At 37.7% G+C, this 18568-nt stretch overlaps 1 protein-coding gene across 5 annotated transcripts; it reads right to left on the minus strand.

Annotated features, from left to right (window-relative positions):
• Window positions 1-1178: 1178 nt before the first annotated feature.
• On the minus strand, window positions 1179-17916 carry LOC106173456 (YEATS domain-containing protein 2). Of its 5 annotated transcripts, none has more exons than XM_013554594.2 (20): window positions 17828-17916; window positions 16710-16828; window positions 16348-16445; window positions 15642-15725; window positions 14881-15078; window positions 14414-14505; window positions 13917-14078; window positions 13341-13452; window positions 12845-12889; window positions 10395-12414; window positions 9852-10106; window positions 9484-9652; window positions 9121-9197; window positions 8735-8847; window positions 8300-8438; window positions 7782-7934; window positions 3208-3329; window positions 2823-2897; window positions 2545-2609; window positions 1179-2251 (listed from the first exon to the last, which is right to left on the minus strand). In XM_013554594.2, exons 2-20 carry the CDS (start codon window positions 16819-16821, stop codon window positions 2107-2109), a joined length of 4236 nt encoding a protein of 1411 aa, XP_013410048.2. In that variant the 5' UTR covers window positions 16822-16828; window positions 17828-17916; the 3' UTR covers window positions 1179-2106. The 5 variants fall into 5 exon arrangements, with proteins under 5 accessions (XP_013410048.2, XP_013410047.2, XP_086873908.1 ...); XM_013554593.2 differs by having other exon boundaries at window positions 8735-8850; XM_087017782.1 differs by lacking the exon at window positions 17828-17916 and adding an exon at window positions 17151-17811 and having other exon boundaries at window positions 8735-8850.
• Between the last annotated feature and the right edge of the window lie 652 nt (window positions 17917-18568).

The raw sequence follows: 18568 nt of genomic DNA on the forward strand, positions 1-18568 counted from the left end.
TGAAAACGCTGATTGGTTGACCGTCAATCGGCAATCCTCGGCTGATTCCGCAAGCTCCATACTAACAACAAAGTTATTGTCGAGTGCGGAGACATCCGAGTAGTTCCGAGTGCAAAACCGTACACAAAGAAAGCATGGCGTCTCCTACGAGTCACTACGTAAAATAATGTGTTAAGTTATCTCTTGATTATTTGCAAAATATGAGGATATCGGAATTGAAACCAGAGCAGTTTAAGACCCTACATCATTATCTACTGAGGGATGATGTATTTTGCGTGCTGCCCACAGGTTACGGCAAGTCCCTGATATTCAGCCTTATCTTTGATTGGTCCGGATTTGAACAAAGCGCGCTTTGACTCGTTCGCGTTCATTGGCTAGATCGTTCAATGAGTCATTGAGTGCGGGCTTTAAATTTGATTGGCGGGCGGCGGGGGCTATCGAATGTGGTCAGAGGTAACTTGACACGATGAAGATAGGCTATAGTGAAGAGGTTAGTGGCAAGTTATCTCTGAAGCTCAGGGTGCCCCTGTCCCAATTCCAGTGAATCACGTTTTTGCTAGAAAACCTTCGTTGCCGCTATCACTAGCGTTATGCAGCCAATACGGAAACAATCTCCAGAATGAACCAGATGAGTTTCGTGTGTTAAAGCTATTGACAAATATATGTGTATGTACAAGATGTTTTTTTTCTCGGAGTCCGCCGCAAGTTGACAGTTTACTTGCGTCAGAGACGAATAATTTGAAACACCCAGGTTATGGGGCGTTTTAGAATCATTCTGATCCACGTCACTCCGGTCGAAATGTCAACGTGAACTCTCTCTTTCTCTCTCTCTCTCTGTGTGTGTGTGTGTGTGTGTGTGTGAGAGAGAGAGAGAGAGAGAGAGAGAGAGAGGGAGGGAGATGGGGGAGGTAACTCCCAAGTTACAGCACACGATTCTTTAAAAAATTTGGATGGGGGGGGGGGGGGGGGGGGGGTGAAATTGGCACACTGTTTGTTGGCGCATTTCAAGAAATGATACTTTTTAAAATACGCAAAAATGTCTTTTTCTGTAATGGCTTGCCTAGGGCAGCAGGTTTTAACGGAACCTTCAAATAACAAAATCAGTATTTCAGTATGATCAGTATGTCAGTATTTAAGAACAGTCGAACAATCAGAGAACAAGCGAGACATTTCACCTATGTATTTAAATAGTTTATTATTTTTAACATTAACAAAGTCTATCATTTTAAACCAATCATTACGTTTGACCACCTTTCAGAAACAAACATCTAGTGCTGTCATTTACAATGACAGTTTCAATATGCAAAACCATCTCACACAGCAAAAAAACAACAATAATTATAAACAAACATAATAAATATCAAATAGTTCATCCTTAGGACATATTTCGATTATTAAGTGTAATAAATTAGACCAAACAGATATTTGGTGTATGCAAATGTTATAAATTCACCCTCTAAGGCCACAGTTCAGGTGCTTTTAAAATTCCTTGACCTAACCCTTTAGCATCAGGTAGTACTTTCCATATTTTATCTGAAGCTCCTCATGTAAGACAGATGTGGGCATGCACTTTCATAGGCACACGTGTGCACGTTCTTAAACATTCCTGCACTCTTCAATTTAAATCAAACCATACGACCCTTTTTAAAATACATATACCTAATTCAGTTCATTCTAGTTTTAGTTTTTTTTACAGCATGTTTTAGTACCATGAACAAATACAAAAATACATATTTCCTTTTTTTTTTCAGAAATATAACCACCTTGCTCCAAGTCAAACACCGCTGTATTTGCCTTGAAATACAAATCTCACTGAATACAATAAATGCCAAATATGGATATAATTCCACTTATTTTTCCTTTGTGAAACAGTCCTCAAGGCATGCAGAGTGGAGCCTCTTAATCTGATCTTGATTTGAAAGAGCAGTCACTATCTTACAGATCTCGCAATTCCTCAAGTGTAAAATAATTCAGAGAAAAATCCAAACATTAACAAAAGAGCAACTACTGGTCTTAGATCTATATTAGGATGTGACAAAAGAAACAAATAAATAATAAAGTCCCTGAGAATAAACTTCCTCTCCTCTGCTTCTGCAACTGACCAAGTCATCTTGACACTGAGTCAGACATGTTGGACAATCCAAGTGCTTCATTTCTATCAATTCCAAGATGTTTATTGGTGAGGAAATCACATTTCTTTTGTGCTTCAATTGACCTGTAAATGTCTATAGGAGTAAGTTCTTCTGGGAATCTGTAAATATAATAATATAAGTATTATCATCATATAATACTACATCAGTATCAAGTTAATTTCTACACACTCCTTCCTGTACTTTATATCAAAGAAAACTCTACAAAAATTAGTAATGATATCTCTCTGAGTTCTGAACTGGTTGCCATGTTAACATTATAAAAATAAAAAAATATTTCTACATTATTGAAAAGTTTCTTTTAATTCATATTTTACTATTTATAAAATGAAACCTGTTAACAATGGAAGAAAAAAGTTTTCATTATTTGAAAATACCCCAAACTGAAACTCACCCCCTACTTTGACTAGCCAATGAAAATGCTCCTCTGATTATGTCGTCTGCTAAACATTTTACTGCCTGGTAAGGAAAGGAAATTATATGAGTAACTGGTAATAAATTACCATTTCTGTATTTTTTTAAAAACTTTTTAAGAAGTAGACAGCTTTTAAGTGTAGATTTCTCAAAATAATTATCTTTAAGATAACTCCAGTGTCCTTCAATTTATATCCAATTCTTTGCTGATAAACAAATCATTATCAAATTTTTGACATTCATCTCTAGAAAACTCACAGAGAGAATCATATCCTCCAGAACGTTAGCTTGAGTGTCACGCCAAACTTCAACTGGCTGATAACATATGCCAATCTGGAATAACAGTAGCCATGTCACACCACTGTCAAAATTGCCATGTTGGATAACCAAAAAAATGTCACAGTATTTTCAAATTTCCAACTCCCAACAAGTTCACAAAAGGTGAGTTAGGTGCATTTCAGAAAATATTTTGTAACTAAATATGTTACACCTTGAAAAAATAATTTTAAATATTTGTTCAGAAATTAGTGGCAATGGAAATGTTTGAGCAATAACAATACTAACATTTCTTCAATCATGTACAAAATTCTATGCATGTCTTACTTCAAGTACGAGTAGCAACTGCTCGTAGATTTAAACTTACTTCCCGCGCTGTCTCGTGCACAAACTCAGCAGCTGGACTGATGGGAAGGGTATGTAGTAATGGATCTTTTTTCACTGGAGACTCCTCCTTGACATCGGATTTGTTGGAACAGGTGTACACATCTGTAAGTGTTTAAGGCGGAGGAAGATAATTAGAACTAGAGGATCAGAGAGGCGATACCGCCTCCAAATATTGTACCACCAGCTGGAGCAAGCGCATTCGTATAGACCCCCACATACACAAAATAAGGGACACAGCCACCAGTTTTGTGCTTGACAAGCTGTAAAAATGCAATCAACAAGAATTTTTAAACTATTGCAAAATATATATATGGTACAATCAAATTTAAGTTCTTCGTAAGGTAGGTCAAGGGTCAATTTCAAGGTCACAGTAAATTGCCAGTATATGACTTCCTATTCAAGGTCAAGAGTAACTATGGACCTATCTCTGTCAAGTTTGAAGTTAAAAGAGAAAGAAATTAGCAGAGTTCAGTTCATGATAATAAGTAGGTCAAAGGTCATTTTCAAGGTCACACTTAGATTGCCAGTATAGGACTTCCTATTCAACTTCAATAGTAACTATGGACCTATCTCAGCCAGTTTTGGAGATAAAAGGGAAGCAAAATTTGCAAAATTCAGTTCATGGTGAAAAGTAGGTCAAAGGTCAATTTCAAGGTCACATTTAGATTGCCAGTATATGACTTTCTATTCAAGTTCAATAGTAACTATGGACCTATCTCTGCCAGTTTTGGAGATAAAAGGGAAGCAAAATTTGCAAAGTTCAGTTTATGGTGAAAAGTAGGACAAAGGTCAATTTTAATGTCACATTTATAATGCCAGTATATGACTTCCTATTCAAGTTCAATAGTAACTACGGACCTATCTCAGCCAGTTTTGGAGATAAAAGGAAAGCAAAATTTGCAAAATTCAGTTCATGGTGTAAAGTAGGTCAAAGGTCAATTTTAAGGTCACATTTAGATTGCCAGTATATGACTTCCTATTCAAGTTCAATAGTAACTATGGACCTATCTCATCCAGTTTTGGAGATAAAAGGGAAGCAAAATTTGCAAAATTCAGTTCATGGTGTAAAGTAGGTCAAAGGTCAATTTTAAGGTCACATTTAGATTGCCAGTATATGACTTCCTTTTCAAGTTCAATAGTAACTATGGACCTATCTCTGCCAGTTTTGGAGATTAAAGGGAAGAAAAGTTTGCAAAGTTCAGTTCATGGTGAAAAGTAGGTCAAAGGTCAATTTTAAGGTCACATTTAGATTGCCAGTATATGACTTCCTATTCAAGTTCAATAGTAACTACGGACCTATCTCAGCCAGTTTTGGAGATAAAAGGAAAGCAAAATTTGCAAAATTCAGTTCATGGTGTAAAGTAGGTCAAAGGTCAATTTTAAGGTCACATTTAGATTGCCAGTATATGACTTCCTATTCAAGTTCAATAGTAACTATGGACCTATCTCTGCCAGTTTTGGAGATAAAAGGGAAGAAAAATTTGCAAAGTTCAGTTCATGGTGAAAAGTAGGTCAAAGGTCAATTTTAAGGTCACATATAGATTGCCAGTATATGACTTCCTATTCAAGTTCAATAGTAACTATGGACCTATCTCTGCCAGTTTTGGAGATAAAAGGGAAGCAAATTTTGCAAAGTTCAGTTTATGGTGAAAAGTAGGTCAAAGGTCAATTTTAAGGTCACATTTAGATTGCCAGTATATGACTTCCTATTCAACTTCAATAGTAACTATGGACCTATCTCTGCCAGTTTTGGAGATAAAAGGAAAGCAAAATTTGCAAAATTCAGTTCATGGTGAAAAGTAGGTCAAAGGTCAATTTTAATGTCACATATAGATTGCCAGTATATGACTTCCTATTCAAGTTCAATAGTAACTACGGGCCTATCTCTGCCAGTTTTGGAGATAAAAGGAAAGCAAAATTTGCAAAATTCAGTTCATGGTGTAAAGTAGGTCAAAGGTCAATTTTAAGGTCACATTTAGATTGCCAGTATATGACTTCCTTTTCAAGTTCAATAGTAACTATGGACCTATCTCTGCCAGTTTTGGAGATAAAAGGGAAGAAAAATTTGCAAAGTTCAGTTCATGGTGAAAAGTAGGTCAAAGGTCAATTTCAAGGTAATAGTAAGATTGCCAGTATATGACTTCCTATTCAACTTCAATAGTAACTATGGACCTATCTCTGCCAGTTTTGGAGATATAAGGGACTAGATGTTATAATTTTGGAGTTACCATAATGTGCCTTAAATTTCGTATAGAAAAAATTAATTAAAATAAAGAAAATGTCATTTTGGTCAAAATTCTTGAAATAGGAGGTGCTCTGAAGTTTCAGAAGTTCAAATTTGATGAAATAATGTCATTTTTGAACACAAGTTGTCTGCTTTGCCAAGCCTTATGTTTTATTTTTCCAGAGTTCAAAATTTATTATCCATTACCGTACTGCACATTTTGCTTTTACCACCAATAGAGTCTTTTCCACGGTCACGTGTCTTCCGCTAAATTATCCGTGGGAACGCGAGATTTTGCGGGATTTGAAGTTTCAGGGGGAAAGTGTGGAGTGTACACGACGGACGCCATATCGAGGAGTGCTCATTTCGATCTGAATTTTCAAAGTTTCGTAACATGTTATCACTTGATTTTTTCGAAAACACATTCATGGGAGCAGTTGGAATAGAAATTAAGCAGAAGTACCTGATGACTTTTCAATGAAAGAACTAAAAACTTACCTCATCGACAGCAAAGATAGGACATTCGGTACTTTTGAAGTATACCCCCCCACCCTGTAACTTCCTGAAACCTTCATTTTTCAAACATTTTTTACAGTGTCTTTTGCACCTATGTCAAAGCTGTTGAAATAAAATGTTTTTGTAATTACCTGTGGTCTTTTTATTAGTTTTAATCACGTTTAATCCACCCCATTGAAATACAATGTGAAAATTTACAATGTAACCGCAGTTAATAACTTGCTGCGTTTTTGTTGGCTAACTCTACCTTATTTTATGTGAACATAGGATTGATACATTGTATACTTGGGTTTCCTCTGTGAAATTATTATGAGCTACTTGTTCACATAAAATTACCTTAGAGTTAGCCAACGAAAATGCGGCAAGTTATTGACTTCGGGTGTAAATTGAAGATTCTAACTTTGTATTTCAATGGGCTGGATTAAACGTGATTAACACTAATAAAAAGTCCACAGGTAATTACAAAAGCATTTTATTTCAACAGCTTTGACATAGATAAACAATAAAATGTAAAAAACTGTTTGAAAAGTGAAAGTTACAGAAAGTTACAGGGTGAGGGGTATACTACAAAAGTACCGAAGGCCCCTTCTGCTCAGTGCCTTCTACCCTTTCCCCCTGAGAAACAGTCCCGCACAAAATGGCGCGAACTGCGCATGCTCACGATTTCGTGGAAAAGACTCTATATGTACTTTTTGATAGAGCGTAACTCGAAAACCGTATGGAATACAAAAAAACCGAGACCACCTTCAGTGTTGGGCTTTACATGCTCTACAAAATGCAAAAAAGAATGGGTCTCTAGCATTAACGGTTCCCGAATTAGAGACAGTTTTCAGTTTCGGTATCTTATGGCCGCTACTCCCGTGAAGATGCACCGATTGACCCCAAATTCATGGAGAAGAAAGATGACCTGAAGGGTAACACTTTCCAATAATATTATTGGTTAAGTCTGTGTGGTGTCTGAATAACAGGGCAAAAAAAATTTTTTTCGTAAAAAAATTCATTTTTTTGAAAATTTTGGCCCATTTGAACTTGAAGTAGAGGTCAAAGGTCAAATCCAAGGGTATATTTGAAATCTACACATATGACTTTTGGAAAGCCGTCTATAGAAATTTTTCCCATAACTCCTTCCGTAGGGCAGATAACTAGCATTTAATTTTGCCATTTTTAGACAAGGGTGCATTGCAATGAGTGCCACACCCAGACCCCAATATCGACAAAGCCCAAATTTTACATGGAACGAGTTGAGATTATAGGTGACCTAAATACATGAGATGGGTATGGGGGCCCTTACCGTCTAGGAGGAGAAGCGGTAACGGTAGCCGTCCGGCGGAGCCGGCGGAGCCAACGGAGCCGGCGGAGCCGGCAGAACGATCCGGACGGGACCGAAACCATGTGTACCGCCAGCGCTAACGGCAGAACGATCCGGACGGGACCGAAACCATGTGTACCGCCAGCGCTAACGCTGGTGGTACAATTAGAAAGTCCTTAAAACTAAAGTACACGAAGGGTGTTAAACTGGTATTCAAATATTCAAACATATTATGTGTAAGTTCTCAGTTAAAGCTAATATGATCATGAATCACCTTTGACACTGTTTTTTTTTTAAAGAAAACTTAGATCTTTTACATTATCTGTATAACTGACTTAAAAACTCTTGGTCATTTTTACAAACCATGTCCTATCTTTAATTTTTTGGTTACAAATTCATTTTTGACAATCAATCTTTCTCAATATGATAAAAATCTGTAACAAAACTGATAGCTCCTACAACCATTTGTGAGAATGATATCTTATTTCTTGCCAGAAAATCTCACCATGAAGAACATCTATAACTACATCTTCCTCTTCCTGTGTTCCTCTCTTGGCAATGAGGGTGTCTATTTTTTCCATCATATCTTTGGAACCTGTGTAACTGCTAAACTTCTGTCCGGAGTGGTAGAGACTGGGAAATACCAACTGTCTTGATTCTGAAGCAATTATAACAGAAAATGTTTCATCCATGTCACTCTTTGTTACAAATGTGTCTGTCTGTCTCTCTCTCTCTCTCTCTCTCTCTCTCTCTCCCTCTCTCTCTGTGTGTGTGTGTGTGTGTGAGAGAGAGTATATATTTAATCTATATCTTTTCAACTTGTACTTTAAACTATAACAGGAGATTTACTATTTCATTCATAATTTTTATCTTAACAAAAGGATGCATAATTTTTTTTTTTTTTGTCCTTTTACTTTTCATCTACTTTTCTTAATAATCTGAACGGGTGCTTTGTTTTCAAAAGTTGGGTATCAATTGTTAAACTTTTAGCACACTTAAACACTTAGTAATTTTAATACTGACCTTGAAGAATTGGAGTATAACAATGATATCTGCACCACAACATAATCTGCTTGGTACTCCACAGTTTCTCTCCTTTAAACTCTTCTTTCCACACTAGCAGTGTTTTCATCTTTCTTCTTACCCAGCAGGCTCTCTGCCACTGGAGATGTGAAAATATTAAAATACACAATAATAAAATACAAGTTATTCATTCATCTAATGTCATATACTGAAGAAGAATATTTAAGTACACAATACTCATACGCTATAGCAATTATGATCCTTACTAGTCACAAAACTATTGGTTTTTATCTATAGATTATGTGTGTGAGAGAGAGAGAGGTAAACCACTGAGTACTAATACTACACATATTTAATTTGTAATATGTTAAAAACCAAACATGATTCTTATCTTATTCATTCATTTTATGTCAACCACTGCAGAAAATTTCTCACCTCAGCTGCCCTCCTTTTTCCGATATTCCACTTGAAGAAATCTTCCTTTGTCTTTGCACAGTAAGGATGCAAGTGCCTGTGAATGGGTGGAGAATCATTCTCCTCACCAGAGGCTGCTGAAACAAGACAAACTCCTCTAAGACAGCACCCTTACATCACATCACAAATTTAATTCCTACATCATTTTCAAATATATACTTAATATCTTTCACAGAACTGGCTTAACATTTCAGACAAAGCCAACCTTTTGAGAAAGACCCATTCCAGAGTGACAAAACAAACAATAATTTTGGCTTGGGCAATTTCAAGAGCTGACACTATTAGGAGTAAATCTGCATTTCTTCTGCAATCTAATAGTCATGCTGAATATTTTTAATGTGTTTTACCTGTGTATGTTGCCACCAGGGGGTGTTGTTTCACCAAGGTTTTCACAAGACACTCCATGTCCTCCATATCCGATAAACTGGCAAAGAAAAATCAAATAATCAATTGTCATATTGGTTAAGTGAAGGTTGAGAGAGAGAGAAAGAGAATAAGGTGTGTGTGTGTGTTTGTGTGTGTGTGTGTTTTAAGTAAAGAGCATGAGAGAGAGAGAGAGGACAGAGTGAGAGACTTATGCATTTTACATTGAGGCCCTGTCAACAAACTTCCATGTTGCCACTGTACAAAGTAAAACATCCACATTCACAGCCACAGGTAAATTTTAACTACTTGAGTACTAGCCTAGGCTGTATTATAAATATTTATACCTGATTACTCTCTCAATGTCTACATTTTCCGTTGTCCTCGAGTCCTCAGCTACCAATGAGTTTTTCTTGGACATAATGCTCTTGGATTCTGACAAATGTTTTTCATTGGCTGATCCAACCACATAGGTGGCGCCATGTGTCAACTTTGCAGATGGTTGCTTACTATTCCCTAAAATAATTGTTCTAATTTTAAACAGACGGTTTAGACTGGTTGGACTTCAGAGTGGAACTTAAGCTAATTCAAACCCATTTTGACATTGAAAATTTTATTTTCTCTCTCTTTTTTAAAATAAATATAAAATATCAAACCACATTTGACAGCTACAATCTGTCAGATTCTTCTCTCAGCCTTTTATCCTTCACCTTACCTGTGGCAACATTAAACTGCTGCACATTTTTCCCCAGCACCGCCGGCACCAACATAAGTGGCGCACTGGTGCCAGAGGTGCTGGTGGCGCCGCCCTGTTGGTTGATCACCAAAAATGGCTGTCCTCCAATCATGGTGACTATATTTTGAGAGACTGTTGAAGTTGAGGCAGATGACACAGCTGGAGAGGAGGCAGTCACTGCCACAGTAGGTGAGGTAACTGCCACATTGATATCTTTAATCATGGTGTTCTGGGCTGCAAAAAGAATAAGCACCTTAAGGCTCTGGTATTAACAAATAACAATTTTAACAGTTGGTGACTTATGATTAAACTTGTTTTTCTTATTTTTTAATTCTTAAAAATCAGCAACTTAATAAAACATTTCAATTTAAGAAGTGATGAAAACAGCAGGCAAACATTTTTTTCTCACTTCACTAATTAACACATGTTAAAATAACAAAAAAGAAAATAACATTGAACTTAAAAAACACACACACACACACACACACATAGGGGCAAGGGGGGGATTGACAATAAACATACCTGGTTGAGACAGAGCAGAAGCTGCAGGGTTTTCTTTCCTCCCAACTGAACTCTTGACCACTGTCCAATGTCCTACCTGACCACCAGAATTACCAGAAACCGATGTCCCCAAAGTGACCTTTTGTGTGGGGATGCCCAAGTCACTGGCACGGGGTTCTGAGTCAGAACTCGAGGCATTCTGGACGACAGTCAACTGAGCAGAATTACTGAGCACCTGACCAACAGCACTCTCTTGCTTTATCCCCTGAGATAATACAAGGTGGTGGACCTTCTGGCCTCCTGCTAGATTCTGGGGTGCCACCCCTGGGTCCACAAACTGCACAGGCTCCATCTGAGGGGGGTTTGACCCAGTGAGGGCACTTATGCCCAGCTGTGCAGCAGAGAGGGCCCCTGGTTCCTGCTTTATGGTCACACTTATCCCTCCAGTGGGGCTACCATGCCCGGGGATTATTGATCCAGGGGTGTTAACAGGGGTTCCAGCCCTCCCCAGGAGGTGAACGGGAGTTCCTGGATGTGACCTGGCAGGACTGCTACGAGATGACCCAGGAAGAGAGACTAAATTAACTGGAGTGCCACCCCTGGGACTGCCGGGTTCTGACTTGATATACACCCCCTGGGCTGAGGTGGGTCTCTGGGGTGATGCCCCTGGGGTGGTACTCCCTGATCTCTGTGTCTGTGGAGTGCCCCCTTGTATCAACACAGCTCTCCCAGGGGAGAAACTGGGTGAGGGGGTGCCTTTCACAATGCCTTTCAGCACAGACCCAGGCTTCAATATTGACACCTGACCTTGACCTGAATTTATAATCTGACCCTGAACTTGAATTCCCACTTGTGCCTGCTGACCTTGACCTACTTTCTGAGGCGACCTAAGAAGAGATGTAACGGCAGCAGTGACAGCTTGGTTTGAGGAGTTATTCAGTCCACCTATTCTTGTCCCTGAGATTGTGAAGCTTTTTCCTAAAAGGCTTGTGGCTGAGTTTACAGCACCACTGGATGCCGTTTTCGCCACTCCAGTATTCTGCCCTGAAACAGATCGACCTAATTTTGTAGGAGATTGTTGCAGTACAGGAGATGGATTCCCCTGCACAAGTGCACTGTTTTGCAAAAATACAATTGGCTGGGAGCCTTGACCTTGGCCAAGTGACAGCATCTGACCTTGACCTTTGGGACTCAGTCTGCCTCCCAACAAGACATCCGAACCTGAATTCAATTGTAGGACTTTCCCCTGAGGTATGGCTGCACCCTGTGGGGCTGTGGCGCCCCCTGGTGTGCTTTTGACCAATAAATGTTGCGGAATGAGGTAGACTTTGCCCTGGGCATCAACACACCTGACGTAGACATTACTTGAGCCAGCTGCCGACACTTTGCTGTCTGCTGCAGGGAGTTTCACTTTCACTGGAGTTTGTTTACCTGGTGGCAATTTAGTCATTAGTATTTGATCTGTATTGCTATTTATCACTGGTAAATTCTCCTGTGTTACCACAGATGCCAAGGTGTTTTTAGCTTTGGTGTCTATTGGGGCTGATCCCATCAAAGGTAATGCAGCTGCAGCTTTTAGTCCTGGAGAATTGCTTCCTCCCAAATTGTCAGTTTTAAGTGAATCACATTTTGTTTTTCCCACAGGACTTTTAGAGTTATCGCGAGGGGCTGTGCCGACCCCAAGCTTCTCCTGATGACCTGAATGAGAGTTGTCTATTTTCTTCATCTGTAATTGGCAAACAGGGTCAGAAAAGTTTTTAGTGGGCGTATTGCTTTCAGTACTACTCATGGCATTCTGAACCAAACCATTCTTTTTCACTGGAGTGACAACTTGATTAAATTTATCTCCAGCAGTTTTCACTTTAGCAGTGTCTGAGCTAGATTTTAGCTTAGAAGTACTTTCTTCTGTTCTTTTCATCTGGAATTCTGTATGGTTTGTTACGCTTTCTGCTACTGGTGATGCTGATGTTGTCAATGTCGCAGCAGCTGTTTTTGCAACAGGGACTATACTCTCTGCTTTTTCTAGATCGACATCTACAACCTTAAAGTTAAGATGATATGTTTATTATGCTATTAGTCGATTTTCATAGAATTTGAGGTTTTATACCAAGACCTAATTAATTGGTTTTGATATAATTCCTGTAATGTTTAGATCTTTATGTCTTCCTGTACACCTCAGAAAAAAAATACTAGACTAAACATCATGTCCTTTTATTTGAGGAATTGAATTGTTTTTAATTCTGAAACTTCAGTGGCTTTGCAGTTTATAAACACTATGACTTTGGGATATTTTCATACTCAGATAGTATACTTTTCATCAAATAAATGCTTTTCCAACATGCAACAATCTACTTTTTTCCTGATAATAGAAAGGGGAGATGAAAGAGTCTGTACAAAAAAGGCACAGATTTCTAATAATGCTTTCAGACTTAAACAAAGAAGATCACTTATAATATGTAAAAACAACTTACTGTTTCAGCTCCCAAAGTCTGCAAGCCAGTGTAAGTCCTGTCCAGCTAGAAGTAAACAGAGGCAGTCGTTATCTTCCAACAGGCTTCAAATAGAGCTTTAAGGGACTCAATACAATTTTTGATGAAAAAATTTCCAGGGTCCTCAACAAGTATCAAGTACTCACTGGTCATCACTTTATAGTGCTTAAACACATAAAATCCACAATTTGGAAAAGTTTGGGAATGTGAAATTCATATGGGCCTTTAAGTAAAATTTCAATTCAGATACATGCTACCAATAATACACATTTTATCTTTCTTTGTATTAAGAACTGTGACGAAAGTAAATAAACCTTTTTTCTTTGTTTTGAAGCAAATTTCACAGATATTAAAGGCATACACTGCATGTCAGACCTTAATATTGCAAAAAAAAAAAAAAAATCTGTTTTTTCTGTGATTCCCCTCCACCAACAAGGCATAACTTATCCGTAAAGACAGAACTGACCCAGTCACTCACCTTCAACTGATGAATGATGTCCACGCTTTTATTGCGCTGATCCCTAAAGTGAAGCTGGACTCTGATGGGGAACTCCCCCCACCCCCTCCGCGTCAGGTGAAATGGAGGCTGACTAGAAGAAAATAAAAAAATATGCCAGGAATAGTGTGTGTGTGTGTGTGAATAAAGACTGTATTAATTGGCCAAGTATTAATCACTAAACTTGCAGTTGGCGTTGCTAGCAATAAAGAAGATATAAATAGATCAGGGCTCCGTATCTTGAAAGGTTCGCTATGTTGTGCACGTGCGCAAGTGTCTCAATTCCATGGCCCCGTATCTCGAAATAGAATCGGTTATGGAATCGAGACACTTGCGCACGTGCGCAACATAGCGAACCTTTCGAGATACGGAGCCCAGGGATGATATGTGCTAGCTATTGCGTGCCTGGGCGTGTATGATGTGATTTAATTTAAATTAGTTTATTGATTACACTCTGGACCCCTGGGGAACTTCATTAAATCCAAGGGTCATGGACATTAAATACAGAATTCTGGAATAGATCAGTAAGGTGTTTTGATCACTGAGACTTCATCTCACCTAACTTCCACCAAGTCATTAGGTCTGTAACTGGGGTGAAGAAAAAAGCGCACTTTCTTTACAAAACCATCAATGTGCGGCTCCTCCTTAGACCCTCTGACGTATACCATCCATTTGTGCGTCGCGTGGTCATTCTCATCTCGCTTTTCAAAAGGAATATATCTGAAAATAATTGTAAAATAGGTTTATATGTATCTTCAAGATTATTGTCAAATATTTAACTTTCTGCTGAAGAAAAAAGGGACAAAAAATTTATCATATAACCCAGTGCAATATTTTGAATTTGTAAGGCAATAAAATTATTCTGCATTTTTTGAAAAAACAATAAAGCAAGAAGAAAATGCTTGCATACAAACTTTTCATCAAATATTAAAAATATTATACTATGGCTGAAGCAAATTTATTTAATTATAAATTTGATGAAAGCCATATCATATGACTAAGGCAAAATATCTGCCTGTAAGACTTAGGTTGCCATGACTACAGTAACCACGTACTTGGACACATTTCCCACAACGATTCTCTTTTTTATCTTAAATCTTCCTCCCCTGGAGGGTGAAACAGCAGGGGCTGCTTGAGAACACTGTGTCTGGGTGAAAATAATATCAGACAAATGAAAATGATTCTACAAGAACAAGTCAGTATCAGAGACAAAAATCACATACACTACACAGGCAGTGTTTTGTTCAGCACAACTTTGTAAACATTTACATTTTTTGCATCTTCAAAACATCACTGTTCTAACAACAGAAGCATTCCATATCAATTCCATATCAGCCCATATCAAGTAAAAATGTAGATCTTGAAACCTTGTTCATTCTAAGTATTCTGAAACGCTTGAAAAATTGCAATGCAGACACCATCTTAAAATATAAAACGATCAAAATACATGACATGTTTCCTGCTAACAAATATTATCCTTTAAACATTTGTTCTTCTTTAAACAAGTTGTGATGACCTGTACCTCTCTTCTCTCACTCTTCCCAGACACACTGCTCCCAGAACTCTGCTCCTTCAATCCAACTTGACCCCTTTCTTGAGCATGTGACCCCTGACCTGGACCTAGTTCTGACTGACCAATCACCTCTGTATTCTTCACCGTTTTCCCCAAATGCTTTTTCACAGTAGGATGGATAGAAGGCATTGCTGGCTCTGACTTGGACTGTAAGTATGTAATGGATAGTTAGATGTAATGGTGAAGTATTGGATTTTGTTTACCAAACTTGTTAACATGAGGACTGTGATTTGATTTAATGATATACAATAATGGTATGTAAATAATAATAATTAAGCATAAATTTTGGTCTAATGACGCACACCAATAATAAATATTGGGCTTAATCTTCTTGTATAATGACAAGTAATGAAATGCTTAGCCCAGAAAAATAAGATTCCTTAAAATAAGTCAATGGTGTGATAAATCTCATCTTTTTCTTTGTCAACATTTTCTAAACTTCATTTCATCTTTCACAAGAACTAAGATGACATTTAATGTAATAAATGAGAGAGCACAGGATTATGGGATCTCAAGCCAAACTTATATCCCCAGCTTACAAACTAAATTTATGGCAACCCATATTACCCTCAGTGGTACAAAATGTGACCTACGTATTGACGACCTTCAACTTCAAGTCATCAGCAGGGGACAAATCAGAGTCCTGTATAAACACCAACTCTTTTACTTTAAAAGGACCATTACGTTTACCATTAACACAGCCTCTTTACCTGTGACGACCCAGCGTTGCTATAGTAACTGGCCACTATGCATGCTCTCAGTCTATCCAACATTGTCCGTGTCTGTTGAAGCCTCTGGAAGTTAAAGACCAGAACAAATTACACCCCATTTCCATAGATTTTTAGATCGATCTATCCCTGTGGGGAGTCTCACTAGATTACTGTCAGCTTGGCCGGATTAAGCGTCTGTCCCGCTTACTAAAAGCTGTAAGGGGGTAATTAACTATGGTGCCCGCTCGGCTGACTGCAATTTAGCCTGAACCCAAGGAGTTAGGTCGATCTAAATCTTAATCTTTAGATCGATCTAAATCTCTGGGAAAGCACCCTTAGATCAAACTATGAAACAATTCAAACTAAAACAAACAATACTTTACAACAAAGCAAGTTAATCTGACCAAAAAAGTATAGTTAAAGTAAATTCCAATTACAATACGTATCTATATAATTCTAAACATATTAACCAAGGTATTTTATAAAACCATTTGTTATATGTAAGACTGAAAATAACCAATACTAATGAATGAATGGAGGGGTCTGTGCATTAATAACATAGCAGTGTTAATCTTAAATTTAATTACAGTAAATACTAAAATTGTATTAAACATGATATTTCTATATACTAATAAAACCATATGTTATATGTAAGACTGAAAAACTACCAATACTAATTAACAAATGGACCCCATGGTGTGCTTACCCTGTCAATTTCTTCAGCCTCAGCCTCCTTGTTTTTAAACTCCTGGGAAAATTGACTCTGAATTATAGCCTCAATTCTGTGGACTGTTGCATCTTTTGCTGAAAATGGAGAAAATTAATAAAAATTATGAGATGCTGCTTTTCTGACAATTTCAGTCTTTTTTTAATTTATTTATTAGGTACTTACCCAGAAAACCATTCTTTGTCCGACAATGGCAAAAAGTGGGGAAAAACTTCATCACCCCGTACTGTGTCATAAAAAAAAGACTTGTTTAAACTTGAAACCAAAAATGTATTCCATGCTGCCAAAAAGATTTGAAAAGAATCAGAACTGGATCAATCCAGAGCATCAGATATAACTACCATCTTTTTCTATCACCCTCCTCCTCTTGCTTTGAGAATCAACAATTTCATCATAATCGGGATCTTGGTCTACCAGTGTCCTCTTTAAATTCGAGCTCATAGTTGCTGCCATGTTCTACCTGAGGAAAAAAGAAGTCAAGAACAGCATATATTATCATAATAAGAATTTTTTTAATAATCAAGTGTCAATAGGAATTAAGCAATATACAAACTTGTGCATAAAATTTAGTTAGATATAAATGCCTTGGAGGTAATGTAAATGTTAAAGCCAGTATCCTTATATAAAATGTGTTACAATAATACAAACTGAAACTTTCATGTCATTACTACTACTGCTTGGGACATTGGTATGAAGTTTCATGTCTTTATTAATTAGCACACCTATTTATGGTTTGTGATCGGAAGGATGTGTAAACACATGAAAAATACAGGTGTATATACCTGTAAAATTATAGACAAGTAGCATATCTACCAAACTGCAAACTATTTTGCCTTGATCTGACCGGATGAAGTGTTCAGAGCACTGTTGATGGCAAGACCCGCTTCCTTTTCAGGAGTGGCCACTTTGAGGCGGTGGAGGTGAGCGAGGATGAGATGTGAGTACCCCCAAATTGCTGTGGACGAGCTATCTGGGGTCACTTTTTAGTTTTATGCACTTACACCTTTCATGCGTCTACATATATGACATTGTGCATATCTTAAAACAACTTGTCTAGGAGTGCTAACACATGAGACTCAAGTACCTAGAGTAGTATGCAAGGCCGAAAACTGACAAAATCCCGATCCCAACCCCCTAGGAGATATTCCTGACACTTGGATTAAAGTGACAGCTTGATATCAGTGATATGATGTCTAATTCCACAGACAATAACGAGACAACACAGATTAAAACCTTCGTCTTTTTCAACGCAAAACCCGACTGTGGAAAGTAGGTCAAAGAAAGAGTTAAAGGGTGGGAAACGTACAACCAAACAAAGGAATGCATCGGCATTTTGTCCATTTAATGTTCTCTGCGGATTCAAATAAATGTGATTATTAATATCCCTGTTTTCTGAGAATTCTGGTTACTGTTGGCTGTCATCGGGACGTATAGAACTGAAGTGAATGACGGGACTTACCAATCAAGATTCATGTTCATGGACGCCGCCATTTTGGGAAATAGACCTCGATTTCAGTCGAGAAAATTAGGTCAAAGTTTTTAGAGTTTCCACGCGCCACAAATCCCTATTGATCGGGTTAATCCACCGAACACAACAATGTTTTAAAACCATCATGTAAATGTTTTTTCACAAATGTTATCTTAATGTTTATTATAATGTTCAAATATGATGTTGTAGATTTGAATTTTTTAAAATATGCCTTTTAACAGGGGTTTAAAAATATTTTTTATAGGCCCCTAACGATCGATAATATTTCCAGTAGGCCTAAATATAGGCCCTATATATATAAAAACATGTAGGCCCTAAGCCCCTAATTGTATTCACATGTGTTACCTTTATGTTTATGTGAGTACATGCAGTGTTATTTGCTCAGGTGTTAAAATATCGTAATAATGTCCAAGTTTAACAATAATGTTAACACATAGGCCTAGCTACGATAATTGATTATATTTCTATTAGTTGTTAACAATGGGGGTAGGCCTATTTATGGTGAAATGTGAATCTCATACGAACAGTTGTTATCCCTTTAACATTAACTTACTACCATGCACAAAACCACTGTTAATAAATCGTGCACAATGTGACACTTAACCCCCCCCCCCCGCCCTATCCCCCCCCCCCTCCCCGATACTACTACTATATTTAAAAGTCAAGTTCAGCTACCTGAAGCTCGTTAGACCAAATGATTGAATATATATT

Source organism: Lingula anatina, chromosome 7, assembly GCF_051362555.1.
Source record: "Lingula anatina isolate TDL-2025a chromosome 7, LinAna3.0, whole genome shotgun sequence".
Classification (NCBI taxonomy): Eukaryota; Metazoa; Brachiopoda; class Lingulata; order Lingulida; family Lingulidae; genus Lingula; species Lingula anatina.